The following is a 22,832-nucleotide window of genomic DNA, read 5'->3' as shown; positions in this document are numbered from 1 at the left end:
CCCATTGTGTGATGTTCCCCTTCCCGAGTCCAAGTGAGCTCATTGTTCAGTTCCCACCTATGAGTGAGAACATGCGGTGTTTGGTTTTCTCTTCTTGTGATAGTTTGCTAAGAATGATGGTTTCCAGCTGCATCCATGTCCCTACAAAGGACGCAAACTCATCCTTTTTTATGGCTGCATAGTATTCCATGGTGTATATGTGCCACCAATCTTTTGGTTTCCCTGGGCTACAGTGGAAGAAGAATTGTCTTGGGCCACACATAAAATACACTAATAATAGCTAATGAGCTAAAACAAATCACAAATAATTTAAGAAAGTGCATTAATTTGTATTGGACTGCATTCAAAGTCGTCCTGGGTGGCAGGTTGGACAAGCTTGATCTGATGCCTGATGATCTGAGGTGAAACAGTTTCATCCCAAAAACATCCCTGCCGCCTCTGGGCCTAGTCCCCATCCATGGAAAAGCTGTCTTCCACAAAACCGGTCCCTGGTGCCAAAAAGGCTGGGAACTATTGCTGTAATAGATAAGCCTACCTACTACAGAGAATAATCTGTGTAGTTCCCCCTCCAACGTCTGCTCTCCCTTTGTTCCTTACTAATTAAATCACATTGCTATGGGGTGGCAGTGTGCCAGATAAAAGTACTGCCCTCCCCAGGCTCTCTTTTATCTTGGGAAGTTCACGTGTCCCAGTTCTGGCCACTGAGAGGTAAGTGTAAGTCTCCTGGTGAGCCTTTTGGGTAAACTATTACTATTCCAAGAAAAAGGGAGAATGTCCTCCGGCCTGAGCCCTTTCCCCTTTGTCTGCCCTCACTTTCGCTGCCTGAAAAGCAGATGTGATGCCATAAGGTGCAGCTGCCATCCTGCAAGCATGAGGCCTGATGGCCTCGTGGGGGTGCTGTCCCGGCCCTGGACTGCTGACGTCCAACCCGTTTCCCTATTGTGGCCAGATTTTTATGACCATAGCCACTGTTTGGTGTGATCTATCTAAATGAAATCAAATTTCCAAATGAATGAAAATTAAGAATTTGAAGTATCTTTTAAATCTGTCTACATGTTCCAACTGAGATGATAAAGAGGAACAACTCTAGAGAATGAAATGTCTGTTGACGATCATTTCTATAGGAACCACTCTCAACCCCTCTAGGGATTAACATCAAGACTTTTTCCTGAGCCTGAATCTCATCCGTCAACTCCTAACTAACCTGCCTTTCTTCCCTGTCATTTAGTATCATCCATATGGTGTCATCAACAGGGTTTTCAGGGGTCTTCAACATCATGCACTTGGAATCTGAGGGCTGACACTGGTCCCCAAAGGCTTGGCTCTAGACCAGCTTCACATGGCACAGAACCGAATGATCCTCCTGTCAAACCCAAGGCATCTGCTCTGGCATCTTGGTCAAAGTCCAAAGGCTGTAATTGCATTATGCCTACTTGTGAGCTCTCCTAGAGTTCCCAATTAGGTAATATTTATTTTCTACCCAGAAAAGGTTATGCCCAACCTTGCTCTGCACACTGAAACAATAAGGGTTCCAACCCGAGGGACAAAGGAGCATCTCAGTGTGACATGAAGCCATCATGAGATGGGGGCAGGAGGCTTCAACTGGCCTTTTGCAGAGCCAGCTAGGACAGCCATCAGCTTGGAAGAAGCTAGGTGTCCATGAGGGGTTAAACTTGTGCTTTTCTGTTGCAGTACAGAAATAATATGCATATATTTCCACTTTAAATGATTTCTAAAGCAGATGTCAGCAGATGAAAAGAGGATTGAACTCCAGCTCCTTCTCTAACAGCTTTCTGTCAAAATATAACCCACGTGAGGATTTCAAAAAACTAAATTCATTCTAATATAAAGTACTCTGTCTTAATATCGCATGGCATGTGACTTGTTATATTCCCAGCTGCGAATAACCCATAAATGAGGGATTTTGTTTTGCTTAAAGAGATACTCTAATGGTCAACAAAAGTTTTACTTAGTATGCAAAATTACCTTTGTAAATATCACTAAATGGTGGAATAAAACACGTTCAGAATATCTGAAACGATCCTTCTTTGGACAAACAAGAAAAGGCACAAGTTTACAATGCCTCAAATTGTGTCTTATTCAAATAAAGACCCACACACACAATGAAGAGAAAATCTCTAATAATTTATTGACCTTCAGTTTCACATTGTGAAAAAAAAAAATAACAGTTTTACAAAACCTCAAAATGTAGTCATAGCAAACAAGTACATATGAACATGAACATTTTCCTTCAACTTACACAGTTTTGTACGTGAACCACATGGTCAATAGCCAAGAGAGGGACATTATGCAGCTCTAATCACTCTTATTCAAGACAGGTGTCAAGCCCAGAGAAAAGCGGCTACACAATTATACCAGAAGTGGAGGGCTGCCCTTTGTTATGTGTTTCTACAGCAACCAGCCCACAAAATAAGAAGAACCTTCTCTGTCTTATGCCAAGGTTTTTGTGTGTACTGTGCTGTGAATTGTATTTGCTTCAAAGTGTGGGACGTTTCACAGGGTGAGAATGGTCAAGTAGTGAGACCAAATGCCTATATCAATTCAAAGAGCAGGAGTCCAGAAAGTTCCCTGCAGGCTGGGGGCCCAACCCTTACCACAGCTCCCTCTGGCTCACACACAGTAATTAATAGAGGATTCAAGGACAGACCCCAACTTTGAAACAGCTGCAGAAAATTCATCCTGCTTTCAGAAGCCATGCAGTGACACATACATCTCTCTTGGGAGATTTGCATCATAAACTACAGAGCTGTAACTGCTACAATATAAACGACACTGACTATGCCCACTGGGGGACAATTAGACATTTGCATTGCTTAGAACACATCTAGGAACCAGGGACTGACTGCTGGAAAGTACTGTGATTCTTTTCTTCCAACAGCTCATTTATTTTGGCCCAACTACAGCCCACTCATTCATGGCATGGACGGACAAGCACAATTAGTCTAAAGTACTAAGGTGGAGAGAAACGTTAAGGATTTATCTGTCATTAGACAATGCAAACACGGTCACAATGTAAAAGGTTGTTATCAGTCTTAACCCCTATTTTCTAAAATACAGCAAGGTGAGAAACGTGGACGAAAGCAGTTCAAGTTGCAAACTTTGGTCTTCCCCCGCACCTCGGGAGAAGCACCTATTTGAGACTAGCACTAATACCTACGACGGCACATGCTTAGTAAACGAGCACTCCAACTAGCAAAGAATGTATTCACAACTGATTTCCAACTCTGCCGGAAAACTTCTCAATAGGGACCACTGCTTACAATTCTTTGGTGTTTTGTGGCCAAATGTGTTACTTGTGCACCAAAGAGTTTTTTAAAAAGAGATTTGCCTAAGGGTGAGCACTGAAGTATACATTGTGCCAATGTAATTATTGTCTTGGAGACCTTCTAGAACTTGCTAAATCATATAGCAAGAAAAGAAGGAGTTCGGGTCAAGAAATCTGGTGAGTTAATTTCCATCTGTGATACTTCCGTTTTTCCCATTAACTGTGGTTGTGGCAAAGCATTCTCATAAGGTAATAAATAAATAAATAAACTTTGGACAATGCCTTTACCTGTGTCCTATATACAGAACTATCCCATAGAATTTTCCAGGATTTCAAGATATTACACAAAGAAAAAAACTGTAAAGCAATTTGGTCCTTTCCAAATTTCAGCAGCTGAGACTGAATTAGGTAAATCAGATGGGAGTGGGGAGAAGGGCAGAAAGAAGCCTCCCCTTACCCCATCAGCACAACCAAACCCCATGAAATCCCATTAAAATGTGGTGAGTCTAAGAAAAGTGATCTCCACGGTTTTTCTACCTCTAGGATGTCATTTAAATTTCCATTTTGTCATCCTTCCCTGTCTTGACATTTTTAAAATACACCCCTCCCCAACCCACCCTCCAGTTATACTCCAAATTGTAACTCAAAAGTTTTCATGTTTGTGCAGCAAAGCACATCTCAACAGCCACAAAATGTGCAAAACATACAACCATTCACACACGTCCATACATGTGAAGACAGCTGTAGGCATTGTTTCAGCATGCAGGCATCGAACAATAAATAGCTAAACCTATAACAAACTTCTTAACAGCCAAGGAAAAGTTTAAAGTCACTTATAAATAGAAAAGAACATCTACCAAATGGCTACCAACAAAGTCCCCATTGTTCGGAAACGTTCCTGGGGAGCAGACCCCTTAGAGATTAACGGAGAGTCCAGTGGTCCTCATTCTTCAGCCAGCCCAGCCAGCTTCCCTCTTGGACCCACAGTTGGGCTTTGACTCTCCAGCAGCAGCTGGTGTGGAGGCTTCAAGCTCTCTCCTCAGAGAGGTGACAACCATTTCAAATTTTACACATAAATGGTGGAGTCCATGGAAATCAAATGCTGAATATGGTACAGCAAGGGAAAAGGTCCAGCTTTTCTCTCCCTTTGAGGGGGCTGATTAACGTTGACATTAATCCACAATTACAAGACAAGGACTAGATCACAGGTTTGTTCATTCATATTTAAACCATGTGCTACTTGCACCAAAAATCCCACCCCCGCCCGCCCCCTTCCTTCATGTCCAGTTAGAGCATTTACAAGGTGCAGCAGATTTTATTCGTGTCTTGCAACTTCTTTTAACTTCTTTTCCTTTTTTTCTCTTCATTAAACTTGGCCTCTCCAAAGTAGAAATCTCGTATTATCGCATCGAGTGATGGAGTGAGCTGAAACAGATGAAATAAACAAAACAAAAAAGCATGAAGGATTTGTATGATGCCATAGTTAAGATTTTTCTTTTTAGCCACAAAATTTTAAAAATTAAACTAGGTATGGAGCTGGACAATATTGCTTCCAAAGGTCTTACATGTTCAGTAGGAACTGTGCAAAGATATTTAAAGTGCTTGCCTTAAATGCACAAGTGTGCATGTACGCATCCATGCAGATGGCTGGCCTGACAAAAACAGTGGTGTCTAAAGAAGGACCTTCACTTCTTTCCTAAGTGTATATATACGTTCAAATCCAAACCCATATGTCTAGATGCTATTATGAGTTGCCATCTTCTGCTTCCAACATTCATAAAATTTCTTTCTGTGGTTAAATAGAGCCACTGTAAAGTGATCACTAAAGGGTGAAAAGAAGGGAGATTCCTCTGCAAACCCTCCTTGGCCCATGTACCATGAAAGATTCCAAATTAACTTTACCATCTCGGAGGCAGACATACTAATCCTCGTATTTAACGCATCTCTGCTATCCATTATGGCAGAAATCAGTCTCGCTTCCTTTCACATGACAATGTATCAGGCCTCAACAGCCCAAGGTTGGAGTTTATCCTCAAAGTTCATTAGTCCACACTTAGATGCCAGCAGTAACGGCATACCAGTGCTACAGAATCTACCTACTTCACGTGTAAATATCAGTTCAAAGTGCCATAACCACAAAGCCTGCACATTTCATAGAGCTTGCATTTCCTCACACTGCTCACCCTTCCCATTTATTTATTTCTCATTTCATCTGGGGAAATTCTGCAGAGGGCTTTTGTATCCTTATTGCTGTAACTCTAAGTACAGACAAAGGGAATTCTGGAAGAGCCACTCATGACTTGCATCGAATTCTTCCCCCTTTGCTTTTGTGTGTTCAGAAGCCTGATTCATTTCATGAGTTGTTTCTTTTGGCTGTTTCCTAACAGTGATTCAAGCTTTCAAGGCATTCCTTAGACTATGGTGTCATTGCCCCACCTCCACTTCCTTGTAACCTATATGTCAACATTAGGCCAAAAGAATGTATCTTGTAATAATATAAAATTTCAAGACATGGCATATTCAAACAGGAAAAAAGGAATACACACCACCCCCCAAAATTGCATATTCAAACAGGAAAATAAAAAAGGACACACACCAAAAAAAAAAAAATCTAGAGAAGAAACAAAGCAAACCAAAGCCTACCTTAGGTTGAGGCCACAAGGGCACCATGAAAACAGAGGATAATCAAAGTAATTTCCTCTCTGCCCTTCCCACCCACTGACAGAGCAGCAGGAGGCAGATAAAACCTCCTTGGTGGATGAGCTTTAAGACCTAGGGAAACTTTCTGTAAAACACTGTATTAACTCAGTTAACACCTACATTTGGACGGCAGAGGAATTTGCAGTTTGGGACTGAGACCTACCTACCCAGCACTTTAGGGCACTCCAACCCCCTCTTAAATGTTTTAGCACTATCTTGTGTAGTAAACTTTAGAAATTTTAGCCAACATTCTCCCTGTCGGAAATTCAAAGAGTGGCTTTGATCAGGCGCTTACGCTGCCCTTTAAAAGCAGCAAACTTGGCCCTGTCAAATTTAGTTTTTATGTGTTTGACTCTCTCACTGGTAGCACCAAGGATGAAGAGGATGTTATTTCACATATAAATGAACACTTTACTTGCTCTGTTTCCCAGGGACCGGAAGGGTATGATTCAGTTCAAACACCCTGGGTAGGGTGAAGTCAAGTGTTTGCCAGCATGTGCACTCTGGGCTAAAAAAGGAGGAACCAAAAATGAAGTCTAAAGATAACAAGCAGATAAAAGCCAAAGAAATCTCATTTTCCTACCACACACAAAGCTAATTCTACTGCCATTATCTCACAGTAAGTTAGGGTCTAAACTGAATATTGAACACTTACTACATGCCAATCACTGGGCTAGGTATTTTCACCTCTTTTAATTCCCCTATCAATTGACCCAAGTCTGAGTTGGGACAGATCACAGGGGAATTATAGATCAAACCACTCATTTGACAGAGAAGCAATCTAAAACTCAGAAAGGTCTAGAACTTAAAACTAGGGCCAGAATACACATGTGGCTTCTCTCCTCTTTCTGCCTCAATGTCCTTATCTTGTTCCAAGGATGCCAGCCAGCCTGCCCATTGTCGTTATGTACCACCACCCTGGTAGCAACTTTTATGGCTCTTCTGTGCAAATATAGTCAGTTCTGGACTAACACCCAACTAAGTGTGCTGTTAATTGATGCTTTTGCCTAGGAGGTTCTTTAAACCTGCTTTAGAGGTGAGTCACGCATTCATATCTCAAATGAATGAACCACTTTCAGAGCATTTGTTTATTCAAGATTACTGAGATGCCAGCAAGGCTACAAAAAACCAGTTTGGTGTGGGACGTTATTAGCCCAGTTGCTCCCCAGAGGAGGTGTCTGACTGTTCCTGCTGTTTTGAAGGAGTTTCATTCCAGGAAAGCATGACATAACTCAGAACTCTGATAACTGTATGAAGGGTGGAAGAGATAACTGAAGAAGTGAAAAAAAATAGCAAGCTGAAGGCTGTGCGCGGTGGCTTACGCCTGTAATCCCAGCACTTTGGGAGGCTGAGGTGGGTGGATCACTTGAGGTCAGGAGTTGAAGACCAGCTTTACCAACATGGTGAAACCCCATCTCTACTAAAAATACAAAAAAGCCAGGTGTGGTGGTGGGCGCTGCAATCCCAGCTACTTGGAAGGCTGAGTCAGGAGAATCGCTTGAACCCAGGAGGCAGAGGTTGCAGCAAGCCGAGATCTCGCCATTGCACCCCAGTCTGGGCAATAGAATAACACTCTGTCTCAAAAAAAAAAACAACAACAAAAAAAAAAACAAATAGCAAGCTGAAATGTGAGAGTAAGGCCAAGTTTAATTATGTTTCTAAATGAGTTGTAAGGGATGGGTAAAGAAAAGACCAATGAGATGAAACCCCTCTGTGCTTAGCTTGCCACTAGGCCTAGATCTCCTTTTCTCCCTTTGAAGTCCCCTTCAAAGGTGTGAAATGTACAAGGGAAAACAGAGCCAAAAGTTCCCAAGTAAATGAGTTTGTTTTCATTGTAGTTCCTCCAAAGCAGTTACTTTCTTCTCTTATTATTAGTAATAAGCCCATGAATCACCAAAACAAATCAACACATTCTGTGTGCGCTGGGTTATACTTACACACGCCTAAGCAATTCCTGGGGCCAACCCTAAGAATGCTTAGCAGCAAAGCAGCCATGAGCTTTGCGAACTCTGAACTGTGTAGGCCTATTAATTATCTGAGCCAAGAGTATTATATACTCTTAAATACACAGACAACTATTATGTACTCAGATATATGACGCAGAAACACAACTTTGACAATAGCCTTGACAATAGGGGCAGCCTGACTGATTAAGTCTGAAAGGCCATAGTTTGGGAAGTTTAGGTGGCTCAGTGTTATCTGCACAAATTTCTGCTGTACATGCAGCCTTTTACAAAGATAGATATAGATTTATCTTTAAAGGTAATAAATGCCCTAACGGGTGCTACTTTTTAAGGAAAACATTTAAAATAAGCTAACGATTTTGGAGAGAATAAACTAGGAATGAATTAGGGCAATACATTTTTTAAACCCTATTCATTCCACAAAGGGTTTGAGGAAGCAAAATTTGAATAGAAATGAAGTATCACCTGGGATGACATTGGTGTCACGGATGTGAAGCTCAAGTTTATTCAGTGGCAGTGCAACACGATGCTCCAGCGCTGATGCCTGGAGCCAGACCCCTGCATTGACTTCCTGACCAGCTCCACCACTTACTAAGCTCTGCTCACCCGGCAACTTAGCCTCCTTAATGCATGAAGTTTTTTCATCTATAAAACGAAGCTAGTAATAATTCCCCACAGAGTTGTTGTGAGGCTAGAATGAGACGATCTTGGGAAACCACGTGGCACCGCTACAAGCACACCGTGAAGTCTCAATCAACATTAGCTGGCATTCTCAACAGAGGTCAGGGGTTCTCAACCTGGTTGTTCATTGGAATCATCCGGAAACTTTCTAAAAATACTGATGCTTGGACCCCACCCCAGACCAAATGAAACTAAGTCTCTGGGATGGGCAGTTTTTAAAAAGCTCTTCAGGGTTGGGTGCGGTGGCTAACGCCTGTAATCCCAGCACTTTGGGAGGCCGGGGTGGGCAGATCATGAGGTCCGGAGATCAAGACCATCCTGGCTAACATGGTGAAACCCCATCTCTACTAAAAATACAAAAAATGATCTGGGCATGGTGATGGGCACCTGTATCCCAGCTACTCGGGAGGCTGAGGCAGGAGAACGGCATGAACCCGGGAGACGGAGCTTGCAGTGAGCCAAAATCATGCCACTGCACTCCAGCCTGGGTGACAAAGCGAGACTCCGTCTCAAAAAATAATAATAATAAAATAAATAAAAAGCTCTTCAGGAGATTCTGAGGCTCGGTAAAAGCTGAGAACCACTGGCTAATGCCATGGGGGGCTGAGGCTGTGGTCAACACAAGTTGGTAGGTTCTAGGGGCACCAGCTCTCTTATTTTTACAGCTTTGGTAGTACCTCTGCAGTACTGTCTCTGTGGATCAGATCTCACCCCATGTACTGAACTTACGCAATAGCCTAATTATATGCAGACTTCCATCTATAGCTAAACTTCTTACCTCGTGCTCACACTCTTTAGAATGTACTGCATTTAAGAAGGCAGATGTTTCCAGGTGCTGACAAATGCAGTAGGAATCAGCGAGTACGGGACGGTGGTGATGCTGTTCCACACATCTAATGTTGGATCGTAGCAGTCCAAAGTCTTGCATCGCTGAATGCCAAAGTATCCTCCAACCACGTAGAGTTTGTTTCCGGAGGCCACAGCATGGCAGCTCATGCGCTTTGCTGTAACATCTCCCACCTTGGTCCACTGGTAAGTCTCACTGTTGAATTTATAAGCAGAGCAGGCAGAGAATTCTGTATCACCCCCCATAATAAAAATCTGGTTCCCCAGCACAGCTGCTGCTGTGTAACGCCAGGGCTGGGGACAGGTGGCTGGTACAGTCCACCTGTTTTCACACTGATCGTAACACTGAACTTTGGGGAGCTTGTCATGACTGACACTGGTACCTCCAAAAGCAAACAACTTGAGTTTGGCACTCACTACTGCGGCGTTGCTAACGCCTTCTCGGAGTGGGGCCACCATGGTCCATTTGTTGGTTGTGGGGTCATAATGTTCTACCTGCTTTAGAGAGACTGAGGGGGAGGCCGGGAGGCAGCCAGTTGCGGCCGTGTGCCCCCCAACTACATATAGGCAGTGCTTCAGTTCAGCAGAGCCATGGCCAAACCTGGCCACCAGCATGGGGGCAGCTTTCGACCACTCCTCATGCAGGGTATCATAAACCCAGACATCTTTCGAGACCCCATTTTCAGACCCCCGCCCCCCAGTAATGTATACTTTGCAGCCAATCGCACATGCACTAAACTCTTTTCTTGGGCTGGGAATGTCAGCCTTGGGAATGATTTCTTTGGCCTTCTGGTCTACCAGATACAACTTGTCACACATGAAAGTCTGTCCTCCCAGAAGGAAGAGGGCATGGCCGGTTTTCCGAGGTCGGGCACAGAGGCTGGTTACCACACCGTCATTCTGCAGGATTTTCAGTTTGCACCTGATGGCCTCTTCCACAATTTCCTTACTCTTTCTCTGCTTGGTGATGAGTTCCTCCATGGCCACATTCTCCATGAGATAGATGGCTGGCAGAAGTGCCAGCCTTACTGTCTGCAACAGTTCTGGGAGGTAGCAGTAGCGCTTCTTCAGGTCATAGCTGATCCAGTTAATTGCAGACTCGTACACAAGCCTTTCATCTTCTGTCTCCAGCTCTTCACTGGATAAGAGTTGCACTACCATGTCCTGGGGCAGCTGGAGGAAATCTTCATTCTTCCTGATGGTTTGGAAGTTGCTGAGACACATTCTCCAAGATAGTTCGTACAGCTTGGTGCACTGGTGCGCGTCAGACAGCAGCAGCATGCCCAGGCAGTTGGTGGGATGCAGGTTCTTTTCCAGGAACTCTGCACATGCATCCCGGATGTCTTGAAACTCCAGCATGTCACCAGCTTCCAGGAGCGATTCTGCATTTTCTTCATTGATGATGACCCGGGAGGAGTACGCATAGTCAAGCAGCAGCTCCAAGACTTCTGGGTGGATGGAATTATCGAAGTTGACCTCACTGTCCTGGCTCTCTTTCAGGCCACCACTGAACATGGCCTCAAAGTAGCGACTGCACGCAGCCAGCACTGCCCGGTGGCAAGGGAAGGTCCTATTTCCGGCATGGAGAAGGACGTCAGTGAAGAGACGCTGCTGGCGTAAAAGATTCAGGTGAGTAAGGACGCTGTCAGCGTACGAGGACTTGTGAAACAGATAGATGTTAATGGAGCCGCTGCTGGCCCTGGACTTGCGGTTCTCATGCACGCTGACTGACATTTTGTTTCCACTCCTAAAAATAATAATAATAATAAATTGAAAATGATGCTCCTGATGTTCAGAACAGCAGAACGAAAGCAACAATGGTTTGGGACAAAAAAGAGAACACTTTGTAGTTGACCATGCCACCTACTATTCTAGAATAGTGTATGGCCATTCCAGGACAAAGCCAGAGACAACTACCCAGAAGGAAAGATATTCACTGTAATACTGTTGAGCTATTTGAACTCTGCGCCATTAAAAAAAAAAAAAAAAAAAAAAAAAACACTGCATAAAAAGCAGGTTCATCTTGGAAAACCTGATTGCCAACTTTCAGGCCATTGAAGTCTTTTAGAATATAAGTCAGCAAAAGCCAAGAGGAGTGAAGTCTCATTCTCACAGCTCCCTGTCGTAGTCCAGCTGATTCACTGTGGGCCACTTAAAATGCCAGGTCTCCTGCTCTCATAATGCCAGGATGGGCACTGGCTTTCATGCCTCATGCAACATAAAGCCATGTGTAAAACAAACACCTAATAATTAATTCCATTAAGAATTCCTTTGGTAAGACCCAATCTCCCGGCACATACAGTACATGGGAAATGTAAGGCCAACTTCTGCAACGATCAGACCTTTATTTAAATGTTACAGATAATGTATTTCATTTTATACATATTTTTGAGACCAAGTCTCGCTCTGTCACCCAGGCTTGAGCGCAGTGGTGCAATCACAGTTCACTGCAGCCTCGAACTCCTGGACTCAAGTGATCCTCCTGCCTTGGCCTTCCGAGTAGCTGGCACTAAAAGTGTGCACCACCAAACCCAGATAATTTTTTGTATTTTTTGTAGAGACAGGGTCTCAAACTCCTGCTCCTCCCACCTCGGCATCCCAACTTAAAGATTAATTTCTAACCACACAGCTCTACCACTGAGGAGTCCTAAAAGCACCCCAATTTGAATAACCATATATTGATCAGCAAGCCTTTAGTCAAAGCACGGAATAAATTCTGGCCATAATCACCAACTACCTGTCTTGCTCTGGACAGCTTCCAATGTGAGGATTTGGCACATAAAAAGAAGAATATTTTTAGTAGCATACTCATGACTGCTGTTTTCTGTTCTTCCCGCTTTATATCAATTCTTGGAAAACCAGTTGCAAGAACAAAAGATCCACCCCTGTCTTTTGATTAAATAGTGCATCACCAGGACTGTTCCTCTATACCTGCAAATGCTGGCACCTGCATAGAGGGAGTTCAAAATGCAAACACTGCTTTATTTAAATCAAAAAATACTTGTGTGTGTGTGTGTGTGTGTGTGTGTGTAGTTTGCCAGTTGTTGTTAATTTAGGGCCACCCCAGAATTTATTTGCTGACTACAGTACTTTTCTCAGTATCTAAATTGAAATTATAGTAGAATCTAATGCTATCTTTTGGCTTTCTTCAGTAAGAAAACAGTAGGGTAGAGACATAGGAAATGCTTGTCATCCATCTTCAAAAACTGAATCACATGCCTTCATCCTTTTCTTTTATACCACCCCTCTGTTACTTCAAAGGAATGGAGTCCTCAAGAACCTGCCTGTCCAAGGATTCCTAAGGAAGCTGTTTATCCCCTTGTTTATCCCCAGAGGGTAAACTGTGTGGCTGGTTACAGTATCTGTTCCAGACACAGAACAGCCAGCCCTGAAAGCGCAGCTGAAACTCTGTTTCCTTTAACCATTCAGATATTTTTAAATTTACATTCTAAGAATTATTAATAAATGCAAATGAATGATTTGCCACAGATTCATGGGCAAAAATTCTAACCTGCACCTCCCCAACCAGATGTGAGCCCCACTGTGAGACTGCACACAAAACCACAAAGGCAGGGGCAGGACACATATACCTCATGCCATTAGGTGATGCAACTAGTTTTCTTTCCTTTTTGGAATGTAATTTTTTATGATGAGTAAACATGGCTTAGTGGAAGAAAGGAAGCAACAAAGTCCTAGAGCTCCAGTGTTAGGAAGACTTTACAAAGCACCCAGTAATCTCCACAGTGACTTGGGATATAAAAAATGGTGAGGAGCCAGCCTCACTCCCACCTCAAGCTAAGTGTCTACTGGCTACTCCATTCTAACCAATGCCCAGTGTTCTGGAAAATGACCATGTGAACCTAGGGGAATGCATCAGGTTTCCAAAGGGTTAAAATATCCATTAGCATTCTCAATGCTCCACCACTGCAGTTGTTATTTTAATTAGTACATTCAGTCTGAAGTATTTGAAGGAAGACTTTAAGTCTAAACCTGGATAGACTGTCTACATACTCCTAAGAAGCTACTGCCTCTCAGGCTAAGAGCAAATGCTGCCCTGACTGAAGGAAGAATGAGGTTCCCTGAAACTAGGTGCACAGGCACCAAAATGCTTACACATCCGGCTGGAATCATGCTGGGCCCAGAACACATTTCCCTGAACATTAGATTCAGGATGGTGCAAAACAACATTCACAACCAGACCTACACCTAAGAAAACAATTTGTTTAGAAGACCTTAGGATATAGGATCTACATCTCTCCGCATCCTGTGTTTATGCTCCTGTATGTTCCAGGCTGGCCCAACAAGCCAGAAGGAAGAGCCTAGCCTGTCATCTTGGATACCATCCAGATGGAAAAGCATGTCACAGCCAAAATCACAATCAACATTCTTGCAACAATGTTTGATTAAAATAAAAAGTAAACTTGGAAACCCAAGGGGAAATACTTGCTTTCTGGTTTAAAAGTGTGCAAACCTCAAAATATCAGCAGAAACCATGTATACAAGTCACTGAACACACCTTCAACATAAAATGAATCATCTTTCCAGCATTTTTAAGCCCCCAGAGAAATCACATTTGCATACCAAGTAAGTGGCCAAGAAAATGCACACTTACACTTAACCTGCGTCTACAAAGAAGACAGAGAAAAAGGCTGCTATTACTGTGAACATCAAAAGGGTTTCAGTTACAGTAACTTCAGTTCACTTCATGCTCCTAATTCAGGCTCTCTGCCTCCAATGCTTAGCGTCCCGCACGCTTCTCCAGGTTTTGAACCTGATCTCAATCCAATCAAAAGAGAAACTAGGCAGATTTTTTTCTGGGCATTTATATTACCGGTAACAATAGAACATTATAAAGATCTTGTTAACAAAAGTAGCTTCTTGCCAGAGTCTTTTTATTAACACTTGCAACGCTATTTAACAAGCTGGCCATGCCTGTGTGACACCAAACTGCATATGGATAAATTCAATGTTTCATCTTCCCGCCCACCAATTCCTATCCTTTGTAACCAATAATGTTAACACGACAGATCAAGAAACTAGTTTTTTCAGAAAGCAGTTTTCATTCATTCTCTATAGACATTTCCGCCGCAGTGAACATGCCCGCTCTCAGCGTGTCTGTGCGTGGCCCCAACTTTCCTCTGAGCCGGGAAGGATGCAACGTGGGCCAACGATTCCGCGCGCTCCGCCCTGGAGGCTGCGGGGAGCGACGCAGCGCGACATTCACCCCCAGGAAAGCGCTGCTTTCCGCGGAGGAGAGAGGCTGACTGTATCCTTAGCTCTGCTCCTCGCTTCCCCAGCGGCTCGCCCCGGCCATTGCACCGCCGGTCGACCTCTATGGCGATGCCCGGCTCCTGCCTGCTGTGGGAGGGCAGCGGCGGGCACCGTGGTCTCCGCACCTAGAAGAGCTTCCCTTGGCCTCAAGTGGAAGCTGCCGGCTGCCCGGAGCACGCTCACCCCTCGCGAACACACCCCTGCAGCCGAAGCAGCCCCTGAAGCCCGCAGCGCCTGCAACAGGTCCGGGGCAGTGGGGGAAACTTACAGCAGTGGCGACTGGCCGCAACGCACAACTGAGTTCTAGCGTCGGTCACGGGCAAGGAGGCGACGAACTGGTCGTCTCAGCCCCGGGAAGCGGTGGCGAATGCCCCGGAGAAAGGAGCGCCAGCCGGGGAGAGGACTGCGCCCCGAACGATGGCTCGCGGACTGGCTACCGCTGGCGTTCGCCTCTGCCTCTTGTCCCCACGCCGCAGACCCGGCGTCCAGGACCCGCAGAGCGTCTACCGGAGCGCGTCACCGGAGGGGAGAGCAAGCCTGCCACTGCAGGCGCCGCGGAAGGAGGCGGGCTGTGCGCTCGGGGGAGGGAGCTAGAAAGCGCCTTGTGCGCCGGCTGCCGCCAGGCGTCTGGACCCGGTCTCCGCAGCGCCACCGCCGCACCGCCTCCTCTCCGGCTGCCAGAGCAGTCTGCGCCCCGCCGCGGCGCGCCCCGCTATAAGTGGCGCGGCGGGGAGGGGAGGGGGCGCGTATGCAAAGAGACCGACACCGGGGGAGGGAGGAAGCGCATTAGCGCGGCCGGTGGTGTAGGAGGAGGAAGAGGAGGAGAAGGAGTGGGAGGAGGAGAGGAGCTGGGGAAGAGCGTGTCGGGGGAGTTAATCGGGAGAGGAAGCGGGAGAGGGGGGCTGCGGGGACCGCAGAGAGACAAAGCGAACGCGCTGTCTCAGCCGCTGGCAGCTGCAACGCCGGGAACCGAGAATAAAATAAGTTTTCCCGGGTTCGAGTGTGTCTGCGCCTCTTTGAGCCAGCCTGGTTAATGGACAGTCCCGGATCTGAGGGACGCACCTCAGGGGAGCGCCGTCCGCGGTTGTGCGCTGGGTGATGCCAGAGCCCGCGAGATGCTCTAAAAAGGGCAGCAAGGGGCGAGCTGGCTATCCACAGGACAGGCCCTGGGCACGCATAGATAGCTCCTTGGGTAAGACGCCCAGAGTGGGGAGAGATGGTGGCAATGGAAGGGCAAAAGTCTGAAAGCTTTGGGGACACTTGGGTTGAGCAAGCCAGGACTTTTAAGTTTCTTGCTGGCAGAGAGCCAAAGAGACTCTAGCCCCAGGCATTTCCCATGTGTCCTCCCTCCTCATTCCCCAGCGGGTGCGGTACCCCGGGCTGGACTCTGCCCTAAGCCTGGCGACTGCAGCGGCAGCCGGGGTGCAGTCCTGCGGGGCGCGCACCACGTGCTTTTCAGCCAATCGCCGCGGCCGCTTGATTCAAAGTGAACTCCTCAAAGCAGCAGCCACGCCGCCTCCTCTCCTAGCGATAAAGCCTCCATCACCCTCTCCTGTTTTTTATCGCTCGGTGGTGTTAGTTTGGAGTTCAGTAAAGAAATGGCCCAGCACACACACACGTTTAATAGCCCCGCGTGCCAGGAGAAAGGAAGGCGATTCGAAAAATAATCTCGCGTGGTGATCACTTTCACGAATCCCATTTATCTTTGCAACTAGAGACTTGTCTTTCCACTGGGAGCTAAAATGTCTGTTTTTTATTCGGTGTTTGGAGTTAAGTCTATAAATGAACGGGATAGATGACCGGTCCAGCCCCCTTGTTTTACAGGTGGGAAACCGAGGCCCAGGGAGATGTGAGCTGCCTGGCTCGTAGTCACTTAGCAACAATGTCCCAGCTCTGCAGCTCGAGAGTGAGGGCCCCACGACAGAGTTAATTCCGTCCCCGGGTCCCCGCGTCCCCGAGCGCCCGCGCTTCGCCTCCCAGCTTGCTTTAAAACACTAGGTGCAGGAGCGGTTTAAACTGGCTAAGGAGGACCCACCGTGGCGCTTCCAGAGTCCAAACTGCTGAAACCAAGACTGTCAGTTCTTCACTCTAATTTCACTTTCCTTTACCCTTGTTCCCTCTTGGTATTTGTGCCGAGAAATTTCGCTCCTTGCAAACACAGAAAGACAGTGCCCTCTGAAGTCCTTTGTTAGCATTAACTCGGCAGCCTCACCACGAACCTTTCAATATATATATTTTTAATGCACAGTCAGTCTCGGCTTGAGGCTGCTTCACAGACACAGCCCGGATCAATTCACGGCAAGAACCGCGAATGGAGAGTCAGGGGGACTGCGAGGTTACAGAGGGCGGGCAAGCAGCACCCAGGTTCTGAGGCGAAGACCAGACAGATGGAAACTCTGTAGACTCCAGAGATAGGTGCTGAAAAGATGGGAGGTGGAAATGTGTAACTATTGTACATATGTCTTTTTAAAACATGTTTCTGTAGCCTCTGGCAAGGTGTGGGGGAGCTCATCAAGGCAGCCACCAACGCACCTTTTAGACACCTCCTAGACCTGCTCTATCTGCCTCCTTTGTGAGTCAAATCTACCTAAAACGGCACCTAGATGACCTTGCCTAGAAATGGACTCTGTACATAGCTCAGCTGGTTGGTTGGAGATTTTGCCACTGGAAGCGACCGAACTAGGGACAGGTGTGTGTCTTTACCGCCTGGAAACTGCGGGATGTCCTTAACCAAGGGAACAGCAAAGTTCAGATCTCCTTGCGGAGAACTTTGCCAAGCAGGCAGGGCTGAGAAAGGAAAGAAATTCTCTGGCCATTGTATCACCATCCACTGGTGCCACTTTCCTGTATCTTTTCTACCTAATGTTGTCACTTTCTATGCTTCAATAAAAGAAAGAAAAAAAGCTGTAGACTGGAAAATCTTGAAATGCATTGAGTGACCATATACATTCGCTTCATCTGCCTCAGGTAGACAAGCAACATAAGAGAAAAGACGTTAGCTTATGTAAGTTCTGAAATCTGGAAAACATTTTCCTGCTGAAAGTCACAAGAACTAAACTTGCAAGTTTGGAAATCATGTGTGCTACTGATGACCTCCTACAAACTGTACTCTGGTTTGCTTGAGCCAATGTATGACTAGTTTTCGGGCAGTTGGGCAGCTTTTAATGTTTATCTCAGCTGAAAATGATTTGCAAGTTAACAAATTTATGATCATAGCAACTCAAACTGTGTAATCCCACAGCATCTCTCAGCCAATCCTAAAGGTAACTCTTATCACCCCACTCACACAAAGAAAAGCTGAGCAAGTCTTCATTCTGTACAGGAAGAAACTTCTAAACAGGGCTGTCATCAAAACTGGACGGCCATAGACATAGCAGATATCTGAGTCACAAACAAATCAGGAAATGCTGCTTGCGCTGTATCCACATTACACAATAGCCAACACTTCACACAAGATATTAGGCCAGTCCTGTAGGCCCCTGGGAGCAGGTCTTTGCCTCTGTCTTGTGACATCAAACCAAAGTCTCATTTTTTAATGCTATTAAGAAGCTGTGCCCAAGGCTTTGGGCTTGTTATCTCCCTTAACAATGTTATTTTGTTAGGCCGCAAAATAAGCAGCATGGGGTTAAATGTATTAGCTGCCTTCAAACCTAATTTATCTTCATTCCTTCCTAATTTACACTTGGGCTGAATTAATGAGAATGATTTAATTAACATGGTGCGATCATGGTACCAGGGACAGGACAGCTCAGGGGATTAGAACAAACGGTAGGCTAAGCAGCTGCCATCCTGCCTCCTGTGGTCTCCTGAAGCCCCACCCAAATTCAGACATGTTCCCTGCTAGTATTCCAAAAGTGCCCTCTTTGTTTTGTGAGAACACTTTCTGAATCTGTGCAAGGAAGATAGCACAGCTTTCCTTCCCCATGTTATTTGCTAGATGGACTTCAAAGCGTGTACTGGAGACACAGTGTGACAGAAAGGCCAACTGCCCACCAAAGATTTGTGCTCCTCTTCCATAGTGTCAAGTTCGTGCTGGGAAGTGGACGCCCAGCCAGGGACCACACCTCCCAGTAGCACATATGTTGCGATCAACACCCCTGAAGGGGAAGGGAGGGAAGCAGGGTGGACAGATGGAGACGCTAAGCTGGAATGTGGTGTCAGCCAAGACTTGGCTGACCCCATGGGGACCTCTGGAGCCGAAATGGCCTCACAGGGTTGTCCGCATTTAAGGCAAGAAGGCTAAGCTTTTATAGGGCTACATCACCCAGTTGCTGAATGCGGCTTGCTCAGGGAAGGGACCATGGCTTTGGGCAAGGTGGCGCTTTTTTGCAGAGGGAGCTGCCAGCACACCCAAAGGCTAGAGGAATAAGCACTCCATTCCCAAAGGAGGATCTGAGAACTTCAGAACAGTGAGAACACAGATATATAAACCTAGGAAAATGAGACCTCAGCTTCCATCAGCAATCCTCTTATCTTTAAAAAGAGAGAGAGAGGAAAGTCTGGCTGTTTATTAAAGAAATGAGAATAAGGAAAAAGACAGGTCAATCAATACAAGAAGTTATCAGCATTTTTTAAATCAGTTATCACTTTTTTGTCTGGGGAAGACAAGTGGTCTAAATCGATAGTTTTCTAAATTTTGGTTTGCCATCTTCTATCTTTGTGCATTAAAAGAAAGTTATGTTTATGTTAAACATCCATCATGATATCATGATAAAGCTTGAGAGTATTCTTCTTTTTTTTTTTTTTTTCCTTTTTTTTTAAAACAGAGTCTCACTCTGTTGCCCAAGCTGGAGTGCAGTGGTACAATCTCGGCTCACTACAACCTCCACCTCCCAGATTCAAGCAATTCTCCTGTCTCAGCCTCCCAAGTAGCTGGGATTCCAAGCTCCTGCCACCACATCTGGCTAATTTTTGTATTTTTAGTAGAGATGGGGTTCCCTCATGTTCACCAAGCTGGTCTCGAACTCCTGCCTCAGGTGATCCACCCACGTAGACGTCCCAAAGTGCTGGGATTACAGGTGTGAGCCACCACTCCTGGCCTCCTTAGGAGTATTCTTAAGATTGCATCCAAATTGGTTTGATCATATTTTAACATTTCAGTTGCTTCCTACATCCATTATGTGTGTCACCTTATGTGTATTTTGTGAATTAAGCTGGATTATATAGTATGATTTTTTTTAGAGGTGGGCCTGTGCTAAGTTGCCAGGCTGGAGTGCAGTGGCTATTCACAGGCCAACATGGTTCACGGCAGCCTCTGACTCCTGGGCTCAAGCCATCCTCCTGCCTCTTCCTCCTGAGTAGCTGGGGCTGCAAGTGGGTGCCATGCTACCTGGCTCCATATAGTATGATTTTTAACTTCAAATTCCAGTTGTTCACTGCTGCTACATATAGATACAATTGACTTTTGTATGATGATTTTTAATGGAAAATTTTGTGTGAAAGTCTGCATTTGTCCTGGAAGTACTAAGCGCCACTGTTATTATTGAGCTCCTCTATTAGGGCTTGTTATAGATGGGAAATTCATTCTTCCTTTGAGACTCCTTCACCTTATACAGCCCCAAGTGACATTTCAAGGAGTAGACAGTTTATTGGCTGCTTACAGGACTGGAGAGAAACATATTTGAGTCACTTTCCTTGTGTTACTCTATGAAGTTTGGTCATTAGGAAATCAGGTGATCTAGACTGCTTATGTTGTTTCTACTCCAGGGCCTTTCAAGACAGTTATCTTCACAGCCTACTGTAGGTTATAGATTTTAGGGTCAGGATTTAAAACAGCACTTATGATTTTCTCAAAGCAATGTATGGTAGAAATATAGAAAACAGAGAAAAACAAAAGAAGAGCCACAAACCTACCACTTGGAGATAATGACATTCATTAATCTCCATTTAAGTTCCAGTCTTCCTATGTCCGCATACTATTTTATTTTTAACAGTTGTGTTAAAAATAAAACCAAGCTTGAATCCCTGCTTTTATATGTAGTAGCTGGGTGTTTGAGGGGCATGTATTATAATATCTCAGTGCCTTCATTTCCTAATCTGTAGTTTGGGATAGTAACAGTACCTGGCTGGAAGGTTGTTTTGTGCATTAAATAAACTAGTATGTGTAAAGTACATAGAACAGTGCTTGGCATGTGAGAAGGGCTATATAATGCTGGCTTTTAGTAAACTGCTTAAGGAGAATGATATTCCTGAAACCTGTAGATATCTCCTTCCGAGTAACTCTCCTAAATAAAAGTGACTTGAATCTCCATCAAATTCTTATTTCCACATCTGCTCAGTAGCACTGGGTTAGGTAAGGGACATGCTGGTGTCTTGTATGAGTTCACAGATCTCTTGAAGTGTCTACTTGAGGCTCTGCTCTTCTTGCACACCCAAGAAGCAGACAGCTTGTACAACAAAAGCTCAAATTCATGGAGTCTGCCTTTGCCTTTCCCCGTCTCTTACTGATACTATCTTCTTGTTTTGTACTGGGACCACTGGTCTTAAGTTGACGATGAAGAAACAATTCGTTCTTCATTCTCCGTTACTTTAAAAAACTAAGCTGCTGCAAAGGGAAAAGAATTAAAGAAATCACACATTTTAGAAAGAAATAGCCAGTTATATTTAGGAGAAGGTAGCCCTGCCAAAACACATCATACGTGGAATAGAGGCGCCTACTTTTTCCTGCCCTGAAGATCTTGAAGAGTGTGCTTGGTAAAAGCTCACTCGGGTCTATCAGAATCACACAAGGCCTCTGTGGGGTGTGGCCTTGCACAGCTCAGGGGAATCTTGAACCATTTTTCTCCCTGTTTTTCATAATCTTTTGAGTACCCCAAGGCTCCTGGATCCAAACTCTTAATTTGTTCTAAGTAATTACATTCAACAATTGACCGTTGTTTGAAGCAGTGAAAATGAAGGTTTTGTTTGGCCTATATGCTCTGCTTCTAGGGCACGATGCCAAGTCTCTGAGCATGTCTGGGCATGAAGAAGGGGCTAGAAGAAGGGACCTTTGTGGTCCAAGGGCTTGCACCTTTGAATGAATATTAAAAGGATTTTATGGTACTCTGCAAGCACAGATGCTACTCACTGCTTACAGCTCAGCTTGGGCAGGAGTCTGAAATCAGGAAGCTGCAAGTTAACATTAGCAGAATGAACAAAGAATGAAGAAGGAGATAGAGACACTGATGCACGTGTTGTCAGAAAGAAAGTCCCCAGAAGTGTTTCTCCTCATGATTTTGAAAACACAACATGAACAAGGATATATACAAGCATCCTCAAATTTCCCTTAGCCTCATACGTAATTTTAGAAAGCATTCACTATAAGATCCCAAATAAAGTTGGAAGACTTGCAATTTCTTTATCTGAGGATATTTGGAAATACTGAAATATCAGGAGGAAATGGTAACTTTTTTAAATTACGTATATTCAAATAGTTATGTCAGTTTTCATACCCACAGTTATCTGAGAATTTGTGATTTCATTCATTTAGCTAATCAAACAGTCATTCATTCAACAAATATTTATTTACAGGCATCGTGTTAATACTTGGTGCTAAGGAATATCCCAGTTTCACGAGGCTTCTTTCCCAGCCTTTTGGTGTCTAGGCCTGGCCTGCCATCAGTGTACTGGTACTTGCATTTGGAAGGTATCTCCTTTCAACTCTAAGAGACAGAGGTAGTCTAATGGAGGCCAAGAGAACCCATGTTTAGGCTGAAATGCCACCATTTAGCAAATATGTGATCCTAGGCAAAGTATTTATTCTCTCAGACTCAGTTTCTCATCAGTGAAATGTGGCCCAATAATTATAATATCTAGTTTGCAGGGATACTTGAGGATTACAGAGCATGAAAGCACTCTGAAACTGAAGATCTCTGTGAATGGGCTTTTATTTAATGCCTGAGAAACTTGCATTGCTTTAAGAAAAGTATCCCAAATGGTCCCCACATTAGATTATTGTAAGAGATGAAACCATTTCTTTTGACTATTGTATTAAAAAACATATTTACTTTTATAGTTGACTTTTAAAAATTCTTAATATTAGTCACAGTAGTAAATACACATGGAGGCACACTCAAATAGTATCGAAGGACAAGAGGAAAGGCAGC

At 44.7% G+C, this 22,832-nt stretch overlaps 1 protein-coding gene across 1 annotated transcript; it reads right to left on the bottom strand.

Annotated features, from left to right (window-relative positions):
* Positions 1 to 2,124: 2,124 nt before the first annotated feature.
* Positions 2,125 to 16,137, bottom strand: ENC1 (ectodermal-neural cortex 1). The gene is made up of 3 exons (XM_023207976.2): positions 15,017 to 16,137; positions 9,410 to 11,224; positions 2,125 to 4,711 (listed from the first exon to the last, which is right to left on the bottom strand). The coding sequence occupies exon 2, from the start codon at positions 11,209 to 11,211 to the stop codon at positions 9,442 to 9,444; it is 1,770 nt and encodes a 589-aa protein (XP_023063744.1). The 5' UTR covers positions 11,212 to 11,224; positions 15,017 to 16,137; the 3' UTR covers positions 2,125 to 4,711; positions 9,410 to 9,441.
* Between the last annotated feature and the right edge of the window lie 6,695 nt (positions 16,138 to 22,832).

Source organism: Piliocolobus tephrosceles, chromosome 4 (assembly GCF_002776525.5).
Source record: "Piliocolobus tephrosceles isolate RC106 chromosome 4, ASM277652v3, whole genome shotgun sequence".
In the NCBI taxonomy this organism is placed as follows: domain Eukaryota; kingdom Metazoa; phylum Chordata; class Mammalia; order Primates; family Cercopithecidae; genus Piliocolobus; species Piliocolobus tephrosceles.
Note: the sequence above shows the minus strand (reverse complement) of the source record. Positions and strands in the feature narration are given on the sequence as shown.